Source organism: Myxine glutinosa, chromosome 14, assembly GCF_964187855.1.
Source record: "Myxine glutinosa chromosome 14, kmMyxGlut1.1, whole genome shotgun sequence".
Taxonomy (NCBI): Eukaryota; Metazoa; Chordata; class Myxini; order Myxiniformes; family Myxinidae; genus Myxine; species Myxine glutinosa.
The window spans coordinates 23,687,290-23,701,754 of NC_136274.1; the positions used below are offsets into that span (position 1 = coordinate 23,687,290).

The following is a 14,465-nucleotide window of genomic DNA, read 5'->3' on the forward strand; positions in this document are numbered from 1 at the left end:
AGATCAGACAGTACACACACAGCACAGGTCCAACGTCGTCGTTGCATTCGTTTATTGTTTAATATAGGCTGAACATCTTGGCTGAAAAGCGAAGCATTTTTACACACGAAGATGCGATCCGATAAAATTCCACCATTATACGGTTACCTCTCCACGTCACATACCAGGATGTCCATCATCGGTTAAACTCGGGGTTTTCAACCTTCGTTAACACATGCACCATTTTAGATCATTGGCATTGACCATGTACCACCAAGATCAAGAAATGAAAATAAAAAAGTTGATAAAAGCAGAATCTCAGAGCATGATGAATGATTAAATAATAAAATCTTAATATAACCAGCATAATTATAGTATTCATTATGTAGTATTCTCAAACAATTTCACTAACAAAAAAAACAAAACAAGCTAAAAGTAGTTTTTACTACACACAACAACAACAACAACAACAACATCCTTAGTTTACATCACGAAGAGAGGTCAGAATCCGGTCTCACAACCATGTCGATGGGAACGTAATCAGGGCACAAACAGCCAATCAGGCAACCACAAGGTATGGATTCAGCAAATCACACCGGAAGTCTGATGGACTTTTCTCTTCAAAGATATCCCAGGCTGTAGAATAATTCTGTAGATAAACGAGAGACTCCTGGAGAGGACCAGGTGGCTCCATCGGGTCTTCCAATCGTTCACCGATGGCGTCAGTCAGACTAGAGCATTCCCAAATCCCCACGTCCAATCTTCGTGTAGCAGAGGAATGGCTAAGGCGACCCCAATGAACCAGAAAAAGTATCGGTCAGTAACATGTTCTGCCCATTCGATATCGGTCATAAATGGGGATTCGTCGTTAAACTCGACCCGTTTGTTTTGGTCAAATATCGCCAGGCCAATATACAGCAATTACAGCTCTGTAATCTATTTTCATCATCAGCAAGGGCTGTAGTATGTAGAAGATGCAAATATTCTAAATTGTTCTGTCAGTAACATCAGTTCATAAATCTCAGAATCACAAATCTATAAAATAATATATGAAACTATAATGTTATTTTGTAGAGCATGTACCTCCATCAGGCTGAACAGCTTACGTTTTTATATCCCACCGATAGGCTGGATCAGGATATTAACCAAAATCTAATCGATTCGTCCTTGTCACACCTTGTCACTTGATTCACTTGATGTCATTCACATGATAGTTGATGTCACAGTGACTTGATTCGTACTTGTCACCTAACCTGTCCACCAAGTTTCGTCCGAATCCATCTATAACTTTTTGAGATGTCCTGCTCTCAGACAAAAATGGGTGAAAATAACCGCTGTACACCTTCGGTGGCAGAGGTAGATATCCAAAATTATTTTGTCTATCATGTATCACCAGAAAATCCCAAATGTACCGGTTGGGAACCTTTGATTAAACCAAAATATGACCCTTAGGGCACTTTGGCCTATTCAACTGTGAGCTAATGCAGCAATAATTTCAATGGGAAGGTGTGTGGAGGTCACAAGTCGAGATGGTTGGAATGTACAGATAAGAAAACGCCATACGGAATGATAAAGACTAAAGTTTGGCCTGAGTCTTTCACGAACCGGCTGGCCAGATTGACTGGATAAAATTTGAGCACAGATTATAGCAACTCGCTCAGGATCCCGGCGATAACACACTCACTCTTGTCGAAAGACACCATGGGATCAATAAAAATCCTTCAACCAATACTAGCAGACAGGACACCTGGCTTGACCTCCGTCCGAGGAACGGCATACTTTGCGATGCAACCCCCTGCAAAGTAACAATCCGAGGGTTTAAAATGAGATTGGTAATCGAGCCCAGACAAGACGGCTCAAAGGTAAGTGCGCAATCTCCACACCATCATGTCGGACCCGGCGCGAAAGGCCGGTTAAATTAAAAAAACACAAAAAAAAGGTTAAACACCACTTAAAGGGATTAAAGCTGTTATTCGTGGTTAAAATACGTATCGGGGAAAGGTAAAATAAAAGTAAAATCCAACGTTAACCACAAAAAGGTAAACTTGTCCTTAAATTGTTGAAACATATTTGCCTCACATTGAACAAAACGGTGCCAAACAAACTTCACGAGCTCGTGTTAATGGCACGAGATGTACGATGACCTATTCAAGGGCCTTTTATTACGTCCGTCACATGATGTGCTTGTACAGACGAGGTATAAATTAAATCATTGTTTAGGCAAATAGCACCAAAAGGTGACCAAAAGCATTCATGCAATATAAAGAACCATGCATAGATAAGCTCCATCAAGTGACCGCACAGGCCTACAAGCGTCCAAGCCAGAGGTAACCCATCGGAACCAACGAGAGCACGGACAGGAAGCAACAGCACGTGGTTAATTTAGCATGACACACGATGAAGCAGAGCTTCACCGCTAGTGTTACAGGAAATCCTTCAACTTCTCTCCTACTCACTCCTCAATGACCCTATAAAAACACTCAACTCACCACTGTAGCAGTGTGGCGTCATTACAAGAACAGCTCGGGAGTAATGTGCATCGATGAGGTAAAGAGGGAAAAATCGGCTGTTGGTTTTGGAAATAATTTTGCACTGCAGGTTTGGGTTAACAGAGGTCATAACTGGTACATGTAATCATGAGGACAAAAAAAGTGCACACTGCTCGGTGGTTTAAGGTGCACCAGAAAACACCAGCGAACAGGTAACCTCCTCACCCACTGCTCATGTACTGCGCCTACAAGGGGAGAGAACAAAAATGCAGATTTGCGGAAAGTGCAAACCATCAACTTTACTTTGTATTCGATCGTAACGTCACACAATATTGTGCGCCGCCCGCGAATCGCACCACACCTGGCCGATATTCACGCCGGTGAGTTTGCTCACGGCAGCAGGAACTCTCTCCACGATGTCCAGAACCTCCCCAGCCAGACGTGAGACCCCAATCTCACCTCCACCGCTCGATATCATGGTCACCTTCTTTGTCTTGGTTAGGGGAAGGCTTGCCGCCTCCGCTATCTGGTGAGGAAGGGATAAAATGGATGCAAGAAAAAGTAAAGTGTCGGGGAGAGAGGGTCGGTAAAGAGGTGGGCAAACATAAGCATTCCCGTAAAAAAAAACAACCAAGGAGAAAGAAGTAATCGAAACCCCCGAGAAACAGCAATGTGGACCTTGGGCAGTGCCTGCAGAAGCAGATCCACCATTGCAGCCTGTTTGTACTCCTTGAAAGCCTGAGCCTTCATGGTCATCTGTTCAGCCTCTGCAGCAGCACAGGCGGCCGCTGCGTACGCTTGCGCATCACCCCTAAGCTGTTTCATCACAACGAGATTACGGGGCAGACGTGATTACACACCGGAAATGAAAAACATCGTGGCCGAGAAAAGGTGCGAGTGCATGATGCCCAGGAATACATTTCACAAAGACACGCGAGCGCAGGTGCACATCAACTACAGGTGTGAGGGAGCATGGTGGGCATGGCGGGTAGCAGCATGAGGAGGAAGAAAAAAAAAAAGCACGGCGTGTCAAACATTGATGCAAAACCGAATGCCATACGGAAGAGTCGATTCCAATTAAAACATAAAACAGACTTTAGTTACCTTGATGGCTTCGCTCTCAGCCTCAGCCTCCATAATCAGACGAGCCCTTTGCAAAGCAAAGCAGAACAAAATAAAAAGATCAAAATGAGGAAATGCTTTGCCTCCGATTAGATGAAAATGTTAAAACCCAGAAGCACAAACCAAAACCACACTGTTTAGGAAGTCATCGAAAGTCCTTCAACGCTGACAACAGCACAACAAGCAAACCTCTCGGCTTCAGCAATCTTCTCGAGGCGAAAGCGTTCCGCCTCGGCCGGTTTGCGTATTGTCGCCTCGATCTCTCGCTCCATACGGGTGGTCTCCTGTTCTTGCACGGAGATCTGTTGTCGCCTCTCTACCACAGCCACCTCCATGCGCTCTTCCTCGATACGCTGTTTTGTCTTTGCCACCTATAAGCGAGAACAGTCGGCAGAGGGATGGGATCAGGAATAGTCAATACAGGTGGCTAACGTTTACCTTCAAGACAGCCGCTCACACACGTACCTGCAGCTGGTAAGCCAGGTCAGCCTGCGCCTTCTTGGTGTTTACTTCCATGTCATAGACTGCACTCTTCAGATGGAAATCCCGCTCGGCCTTTGCGACTTCAATCTCATTGTGGAACTGCGCAGCCACCTTCTCCTGCTTGGCTATCGCTTCCTGCAAGGCAGAGCCAATACGCCATTAAATAAATAAATAAAACAAATGGGTGATGGCAAAATAAAACTATAATCATAGAAATTTGCAAGCAAATGAAAGAAGTGTCCAAACCCCAACCCCACCACTCATCCTCTTCCATACACTTGGACCTCAAAATTAAAACAAACCAATTTTACCTGCTTTATAAGATAGGACTGTGGCAAGGTGTTTGTGCGTCAAATATTGTCCGAGTCGATACAATATAAACGCCCGGGAGGCCAAAACAGTTAATTTGGTGACAATTTTTGACCTTTGAACCCCATGTTATTGAAAAGAAGAAACCGGACCAATACCTGCCTGCATTTATTCTTGTAGCAACTGTGGGATTGTGGTAAGGTATCAATTTTGTTAATTACCTCCACCACCAAAGGTGAATGGAGGTTATGTTTTCACACCTGTCTGTTTGTCTGTGAGCAGGATATCTCAAAAAGTTGGACTGGTTCGGACGAAATTTGGTGAACAGGTCGAGCTTGTGACAAGGACGGATTGATTCAACTTTGGTGAAGATCCAGATTCGGATACGAGAATTTTTAAATTAATCTTCACCATTGAAAGATGGGGACAAAAACTATATACAACACGATATCTCAAAAAGGTATGGACGGCTTATGACAAAAATTTGGTGGATGAATTGGGTCGGTGACAAGAACAGGCCGATTAGATTTTGGTTGAGGTCTGAATGCAAATCCGGCCAATCAGTGGGATACAAAATGCAAACTGTTGAGCCTGGTGGAGGGACACGCTCTGCCAAGTGCCGTCCTAATTGTGTTCTATATTGGTTCAAATACAGAGGTTAGGTAAAGCAGAAACTTTGATTTTGTGACAGATGATGACCTTTGGTCCCAGTAAAATCCAAAACGGCTTGAATCCGATATGTTTCTCAACACCATAATTGGTGATGTTTAAAAGCACCTTTGTACCAAATCTCATCTCAATCGACATAGACACTCGGGAAGGATAACACGTCTGATGTCTAGTGTTTCACCTTGGTCCCCTTAAAATCGGAACAGCGTAAATGGAAAAAATGAAAAAAGTGCTTGGGTGTGCTGGACCAAAGTACCACCATGACAAATTTGATGAAAAATAAAGGAGACACTTTGAACTGAACAATGGACAGGACTGCGGACCCAGCGACGTTTATACTCGACCCTGGATTGCAAAGCATGCTGGAAATTCCTCCAGTGTCACGTACCCTGATCCCAGCATCACGACCAGCTTCAGCCTCTCCAATGCGCGCGTCCTTTTGTACTTGAGCCGTACGTGCCTTACCCAGAGAGCGCAGGTAATCCTGGGGGTAGGAAGCCGAGTCGCACATCAGAAACATTCGGTATTAACCGCTGCATCCCAATGTCACCCCCAACCCTGTAGGGCATAAACACGTGACAATTTCACAAATTAGAACAAGCGAATAAACAAGCCAAACTAAAAATAAGCATATGGGCTAACAGTCTGGTTTACCGACCAATTGTGTAAAGAGGACCAATCATGATTGAGGTTAGGGTAACCCACTGTCAAGTAAATTTAATTGTTACAAGTTTGCGGTTCATCGCCAGGGACAATGCACATGATGCAACCTTCGGAACGAATTATTGCATCGGAAAAACGACTTGCACAATGATACATGTACCATAATCACACGAAACACATGCCCATTTATATTTTAAAAAAAATATTGTGGTTGGCTTACTCAGACATGAGAAAAGAGATGACTGAAAGCAGCATTTGCATCTCCAGAACTGACCACAAAGGTTCAAAACATGTTAGGAAGAGTGCATCTCAGGTAGACAAATGTGCATCACACCTGTTCCACAACAAAAATCAACTGGGAGCTTCACAACTGACGCCTGATCAGCCGTAAATTCATTGGCTCATCCGAATGCTGTGGCAACGGGCGATTGAATTTGTCTTGAGCTGATGGGTTATCTCAATACCAAACGTGGGTCTAACCTTGCAAAGACGCATGCACACCTTGGGCCTACTCTTGGAGAGGAAATGCTTTGTGAACCCGAAAAGTCCTGAACACGGTCGAATGTGTTGGACAAGGATGACATCACACACAATCCGAGCGACCCCAGAGCATTTTAAGTTCCCATAAGCACTCTGCGTAAGCAAGAACCCTATGGTGCAGATCATGTCCGAAGTGCTCGTAGTTTCCTCATTGCGCCTCAAATATGAACAAAATGATGAAATTTCAAAATTAAATACGAGTTCCCTTACAAGGAACCTCAACACAGGAGACCATGAGGCCCATCAAACCTGCTCTACATTTGCCAGCATATGGTTGTTAGTCCATGCTTTATCCTTTTAAAATACTGATAAGTCTCCGTCACGAAGCTCAAAAGCGGTCATCTCACTCCTCATTTTTTTTCCAATGAAGATCTCTTTGCATCAATCGATTCTGTATCCATTCGACATTATAAATCACCAATGTTCCAGACCCTAACGTGTCGCGTTTGAGAATAATAAGCATTTAAAAGTCAGTTTTCGACTGCTGCTGTACCAGTTAACAGACAAGCGATGCTGACGCATCTACTGTCTCGACCAATCACAGTACGCCATTCGCAGTATTTACAACGTTGCCCAGAAGACTGAGGAATCATGGGAAATCAATATGGCAGCTGGCACAGCTGGGCTTGTACCAATTTTTGCCGATTATGAAGAAAGAATGCTGCCAAAACTTCTTATTTTGACCACAACAGATTCATGCTTCAAATAAGTTTCTGTGTTTTAAAAAAAATCTTTTTGATCGTCTCAGAAGTCCCAGTGATGGCATCGATTTGCTGTATCCATATATGTCCAGCCGAAGAAGAGCACATCCTCCAGTTCAGTGAGGAGTCAGCTGCTAAAGTGAAGGACTGCATGCCGAAGTGGGCAGTGCTGAAGGTACAGGGGAACCTGTGGCAAATCAACTTTTGTCACAGTTCAGAACTAAATTGAGTTTTCTGGCACATTACGTGTACCACCATGCGTGTCACTGTCGATTCACTGACAAAACTCGGTTGGAGGCTGCTGAGAAGCGAACAGAGAAATGGAAATCGACCACAGCTTCAGAGACCATCTGAGTCAAACGCCGATGAGTGTTCTTCCATCCTAAAGACAGACAATATCACTGGTGCTGATGGGATTAACAGCCATCTATTTGAATGCATCTGCATCATCTGCAGGAAGTAAAAACATACTGCAGGGTTGACTCGGCGGAAGCACGAGAAACTCGTCAAGCGTACATCATTTGATGCTGCAACCTCTATCGTTACTGCTGCCCAAGTGAAGAACGACCATGTTGTTTTACATATCATCGAAGGGCAGCACCTGGTTGTGTGGGAGGCCATGTACCACAGCACCTGGTACAAATCCTACACCTATGCCTACATCAAGTTTGATGCGAGGAGCATCCAGAAAAGCTATGAGAACTTCACCAGAGTGATTGACCAGTGATTTGTGGAGGGAAATCGTTATGATGAGGAAGCTGAACGGCGTTGTCAGACCAGAAACAATCCACATCTCTAACTGGAATCTTAAGCGAAGGCTGAAAAAGTCACATCCACATCTTGTCTTCATCATGACACGGCCAGGGTTTTGCACCTCCGATCTCCAAGACTCAGAGCGGACTCTCGGACCATTATGCCATCGAGTCTGGTCAATATAGAGCACTTCCTTTTTGAATAAAGCACTCGGCTTGAAGTTAGTAGACTGTGATAAAAGGATGATGAATTTCATTTGTTATTTGAGACAATAATCAATTCCAGGAACCCATAATGCAATGTATCCCTCCTCCCTCCCACCTCCTGCCCATATGCCAACGACACACGTCACAACAAGTCATCTCTGCCTGCCAGGAGGAAAGCTCGTATTCCGGGTCCCGTAGTAGAATAACAAGCACAAAGCACGACATATATCCTGGCACATTCATTGAACATGCACATCATCTTCATATGATCACAACTTTTTATACTCAGATTATAACAACTCTTTGTGAAATAACAAAATTAACGTTTTATGCAATTCAAAAATCCGAATCATGTCAAACACAGAAAAATGACTAATTTGGAACGATCAATATACGTGTACATCCTTCCTGATCGGAACACAGATACAGGAAAAAGGACCATGAATAAAAGCCATCAGACAATATGAACGAGAGGATTGAGTAGAGGAGGGGGTTGGTAGAGATAGTCACACATATAATAATGAAGGAAGAAGAAGATCCACACGTATTTCCTTTACCAAATCGTCCCGGACATCCTTGAGCGTGTAGCTGACAACACCGATTCCCATATTCACAAGGTCGGAGGAGGCAACGCGAAAGACCTCTTGTGAGAACTTCTTACGATCTTTGTAGATCTCCTGCAGATCCAAACAGACGAGACTCAAGCGATATGGTCCATTACCTCCAAAATGACCAACTCGCAATGTTTGCACACCCACACACAATAGTAGATAAGATATCTCTACAGGGTGTTACCAGGAACCACTATTCAAAAGGGCTGGTGTGCAACAGTCATGCGAATTTGCAAAGGTTTCAAAATGAACACCAATCTTGGACAGTAACATTTCTAACTCATCATCAATCATCATTAGCAAAGCAAAACTGCTCGATTAAAATCTTGGCAAGCGACTCCATTCTGCAGCGACTACAAGAGACCAAATCATTAAAAAAAAAGAAAAAAAAAGTGAAACACCAAGTGAAAAGGGAAGGGAGAGGGAAGGTGTGGGTGAAAGGTTAAGATCATGGAGCTGGAGTAGCTGGGTAGAACGAGACAAGAATTGAGTAGACCCCAACTACTCGCCTCGACAGTCATGTTGCCCATAATCGCACGCTGGTGGCCCTCGAGCGTCTCCAAGGCAATCTGCGCGACCTCATGGTCCTCTCTCCCGAGGAACATTTGGCAGGCTGCGGCCAGCATCTCCTTGTTTTGACCTTGGATCTTCACCTGACCAGGAAAAGACAAACGGGTCAGAGGAGTTCAATCTGAAGTCCATTTCTCATCGGGGACTCGGAGCGAAGTGATGAGCTCAACAAGTCTGCGGCATTTTAATGCAACATTGATAACAAGCATTCGTACAGTCCAACCAAGTCCGACATTTGTAAACAATCCGACGAATACAGTATCCACAGAAGGAACACCAAGTGGGATGTGACTCGTAAACACAGAATATGAATATTATGCCAGTGTTGGGTTTTATATGACGAGGTGAAGACATCGAACATGGCAGATTCACATTCAGCTATGTTGGTAACTTCCTGTCAACGTGTGAGAGCTTTCACAAACCCTCAATTCAGGCAGGCTTGTAGAACACGTGGGGTGCTCCATGTTGTGCCGGTATATAAAAACACTATAATATGGAATTGCTAACTTTGCCGTGAGTATTTGGCTTAAATTACCTTTTAAAATTTACATTATCCAATCAGGCCATCCACAAATTAAGTCTCATCGACAGATACTTTCCACTCACCTCCGTCTAGCAAGTTTGCACTAGGATCCAACCTTGGACATTGCTCCAACTTGGAAAAGCTAACTCTGAGTTCACTCACTGAAAACATCGAAGCCTAAACCAAAGACACAACCTCACCAGTAACACTCGTTTCCATGGTAAATAGTTTCCAGGTAGAACAACATACTAATAGAGAGCAGATAGGCTTCCCCATTTACCAAGTGTCTTTCTGAAAAATCAACATTTGTGATTCACCTGATTATCGACAAGGATACAACACTAGAAGGGTGGAAACAAAATCCCCTACAACACCTGGTGACCCAAGGTAGAAACGCGGATCAGTCAGGGTCAAGCATGTAATCGAGAGAACGTTTGATGGACGATGGTGGTTTACAAAAGGATTGTGGATGATAGGGGAGGAGCGGTTCAGTACCTGGGCGATCCCAGTGACCGAGATGGGCACGCCATGTCGCGTGTACACCGTATCACTCTTTACGTTCAGAGTCATTGTATTCAAGGAGATTCTGTTTGGAATACAAACAAGGCGTGCAATTGAGACAACATCAGCACTTCCTTTCCTGGTCTTTCAAACGTCGAAAAGCAACTGCAGGAGCAGTACTAGTACTAGTTAAACAATCAGTGAGGACCCAAAAGCATTTAAATACACTACCATAGTGCAAGTGAAGATGCCATTTTATTTAATAATACATTAAATGATCCATTCATGTGGATTTCAGGATCCAAACATCAGCTTGTAACCACTCGCAGCTCACCGCTGAATCTGCTGGATGATGGGCCATACGAACACACGTCCACCAGTGATGGTGAAGGGTGGAGAACGACCACAACCTACGAGACAAAAGGTAGACAGAGATAAGCATCAAGGTGACGTCACTGTAGCACAGCCAAGAAATATTCACAGCCGACTAGGTTGCGTGATCCCCGAGGTGCTACAGTTGCCTCGGCAACGCGTAGAGACTTCTGGGAGCACCACACGGGTGCATGTCGTATTGTAACACAGGGTCCGTAAAAGATCCGAAATACCTCCAGTCTATGGATGTAAAGATTCAGTGTCATTCCACACAATACATGAAACTTGAGGAATCGTTACAAAAAGCTAACGACCTATAAGGTGAGTCATAAGTCCAAGGACACTGTTTTAGCGACTTATAAAGATTTGTTTATACCATTTTTTTTTTTTCAGATAATACAAATAATACATTAAACCAAGATGGCAGACATGTCCATTGACAGTGGAAGAGGTGCTGCTGGCAGTGGTATGGTCCCACGAGAGGAGAAACACAAACAAGACGATGAAACAGGTGCAAGAAGACCGAGGAGCGTTTTGGAAATACAGCTCCACCAAAATCAAATTTTCATCTTTGGGCAAAAAAGGAATTTCACAATGGAAGTTTTTTTTCACAATTTTTCACAATGGAAGAAGAATTTTTCACAATTTTCACAATTTCACAAATTTCACAATTTCCACAATTTCACAATGGAATTTCACAACTCGACAGCAAGTGCAGCAGACTACCAAAAATTAGTGATTTTGCAATTGAAAACATCCGTTCTCAGATCTCCGGAAAAAAAATCATTACGGAAACGTTCTGCAGAGTTGGGCGTTTCGTATTCATCGTTACGTCGCACAATGGAAGAAGATCTTCACATACAACAACAACAACATGCATTTTAAAGGCCATTTTCCCTGCTAGAGCGGGGGTTAGCCTTGCGGTCCCCATGACAATCTTCTCCATTTTGCCCTATTTTCTGCATCTCTCCTTGTTAACCCCCTTGCCCGCATTTCTTCTTCCACCATCTTTAGCCAAGTCTTTCTCGGTCTTCCCCGTCTTCTACTTCCTTCTACATTCATTTCCATCACTCTTCTCAACCATTTCCATCAACCTTCTCAATCTTCACATGAAACCAGATAAACCAACTGCCATTTGTGAATTGTCAGATCATGAAAACAGGTTGACAGCTTGTGTGGTCACCTGCAGTCCTGACCTGACCACTTGTGACTGCTCTGTGGGGTACGTCAAAGCTAAGGTTGCAGAACATCGCATGCTATCTGTTGATGAACGGAAACAACGCATTCAGGAAACATTTGGCACCATAACACATGGTATTTCGCATCAGTTTTCACACATCACGTGGAAAAACAATCATCTTGTGCCGTGACAACAGCGGACGTCATATGGATGCACTCGATGTCTAAGCAGGTATTGTAACCGTTGTATTACTGTAATATGTTATTGTTACTGTTATTATTTATCACTGTTATTATTTATCACTGTTATTATGTATTACTGGCAATGGCAGCCAAAGTAAGTGAAAATTGCAAAAACAAAATTAATGATGCACTTAGTTACACTGGTATCTAAAACGAGTTAAGGTTTCATAGAGCTAGCTATAACGGTTTTCTCGGAATAGTCTCCACAAAATGTGTGAGAATAATAATCCTTACAAAAACAATAGGCTTCCAGTGGGAACCTCACTGGAAGCCTAATTATTTACAGTACAGTACAATGTACAAAATTATACATGTGTGCACCAAATCAATTAAATATTACCTGAGGTGGATGGAGGTTGTGTTTTCACCCCTGTCTGTCTGTTTGTTACTTGCAAAATCGAAGATTTTTTCAAAGATATTGGTCGGTTGCGTTTGTTATTCCGTCTATCTGTTTGTCACTCGTCTCGGACGTCTCGGACAGAGCGGACTCTCGGACCATTATGCCATCGAGTCTGGTCAATATAGAGCACTTCCTTTTTGAATAAAGCACTCGGCTTGAATTTAGTAGACTGTGATAAAAGGATTAAAAAAAAAAAAAAAAAAAAAAAAAGTGACGAGTGACAAATGTGACGTCACTATGACCGTCAACTCGTCTACAGGTCACAATTCTAAACCGACCGTCATGAAACTTCACCAAGTTGTAGAGGTCGTCACAATTGAGAAGGTCAAAGGTCATCTAGAGGTCAGATTTCTAAAATCGCCATTTTAAATCCAATTGACTTGAAAATTGAACAGCATTTGCATACCGAGTCACTAAATTGGAAAACCAACTATTTTGAGGTCAAAAGGTCAAAGGTCAACTCTAGGTCAAACTTCTAAAATCATCACTTTTCATCTTATTGACCCGAGCTTTGATCAAGATCGTCAATTTTAATCTTGAAGAAATGGGCAATTTGCTGGATGAATTGCAAACTTTTTTGGGGAAAGGGGGTGGATTTTGCAAGTATCGTGCTCTGCATGACATCTTCTTGTTTGTTTGTCTGTCTGTCTGTCTGTGAACAAGATATAATTTAAAAAAGTTGTGGACGGATTCGGACGAAATTTGGCAGAGATGTAGCGTATGACACGGACGAAATGATTAGATTTTGGTGAAGATCCAGATCCGGCTATTATAATTTTTTAAGTGTTTCTTCACCATTGGGAGATAGGGCCAAAACGATACATAGAACGATATCTCAAAAAGTTGTAGACGCATTTGGACGAAACTTGGTGGACAGGTTGTGTGTGTGACAATGACTTAACAATTCGATTTTGGTGAAGATCTGAATATGTGTTCGTCTACAAGAATTATTGAATTTTTAAGCGATTCTTCACCATTGAGAGATTGGGCGAAAAGTGATAAATAACACATTTTTTAAAGTTACGGACGACTTGTGACTAAACTTGGTGGATGAGTTGGTTAGGTGACAAGAACAAGCCGATTAGATTTTGGTTCAGGTCTGAATCCAGATCCGGCCTATCAGTGGGATACAAACCATATGTGCCCTGATCACCAGGTGGAGGTATGCACCCTACTAAATGCCGTTCTAGTTTTACTCTTGTTATGTATTACTGTTATCACTGTAATGTGTTATTATTAATCTTGTTATTATTTATTACTGTAATATGTTATTACTCTTGGGGCTTATGGCTCACCCTGAAGAGTGAAGAACGGTCCAGCCAATTTGTTATGGTCGTTAAAAGAAGTGCACGGACCATTTACCTGCCTCCAGGTGCATCCCATTGTGGAATGACGCCAAAAAGTACTGTAAGTGTAACAAGGTAAGCCCTTTTCTGATAATGCACCGACTATTACTACTAAAGGCAAACTGTACCTTCAATACCCAAGGGTACGAATACACCGCCACAAACAACTCGTACATGCTACACTTTGTGTGTTCATTATTTAAATTCTTTTAAAACGAGTCCAAATGGCATTCGTAATCAAAGTGAAGTGTCAACGATTAGCAACGGTTATTGGAACGTTCTCCCTGGAAAGAAAAGGTAGCGAGTGACACGGCAGCAAGAGTAAACAGGTACCTTGATGCATCGGCCTCGGGGATAGAGGGGTAACACTAACAGGATGTAAACATAATCACTTACAAAATCACTGCATATAAATCACATCAAATCAAACTGAACTCACCTGACACGACCATCGCCTCGTTTGGACCACAAGTGTAAAACCCCATGCTGTCTGTCTTCACTCTCTGGCGACACTGTCACACTTCACGGAAAACGCCCGATGATGAAACGCAAAATGGCGGCTGAGGAGCCACATCTAGTGACGTCATCCACCGTTTGTTTTTAACTTAAAATGCAGAGCACATCTTTTCGTTTTATTGGTGCTATTTGTTTGGAAACGGTAATTGATATATTAGTGTAAACATTAATTGCATTTAAATAGTGAAGTTAACATAATGAAGTAATTCAGGATTTTCCGGATCGCACCTCGAGGCTCGAACCTACACCGCCTAAAATTGAACCGCTGATTATTTTCCAGTATCTTCACT

The 14,465-nt window shown here is 42.9% G+C and overlaps 1 protein-coding gene across 1 annotated transcript; it reads right to left on the reverse strand.

Annotated features, from left to right (window-relative positions):
- Positions 1-30: 30 nt before the first annotated feature.
- FLOT1 (flotillin 1) lies at positions 31-14,255 on the reverse strand. Its single transcript, XM_068135301.2, has 12 exons — positions 14,099-14,255; positions 10,454-10,529; positions 10,114-10,204; positions 9,035-9,178; positions 8,472-8,591; positions 5,440-5,535; positions 4,056-4,208; positions 3,780-3,961; positions 3,573-3,618; positions 3,147-3,284; positions 2,830-2,994; positions 31-2,713 (listed from the first exon to the last, which is right to left on the reverse strand). Exons 1-12 carry the CDS (start codon positions 14,142-14,144, stop codon positions 2,690-2,692), a joined length of 1,281 nt encoding a protein of 426 aa, XP_067991402.1. The 5' UTR covers positions 14,145-14,255; the 3' UTR covers positions 31-2,689.
- Between the last annotated feature and the right edge of the window lie 210 nt (positions 14,256-14,465).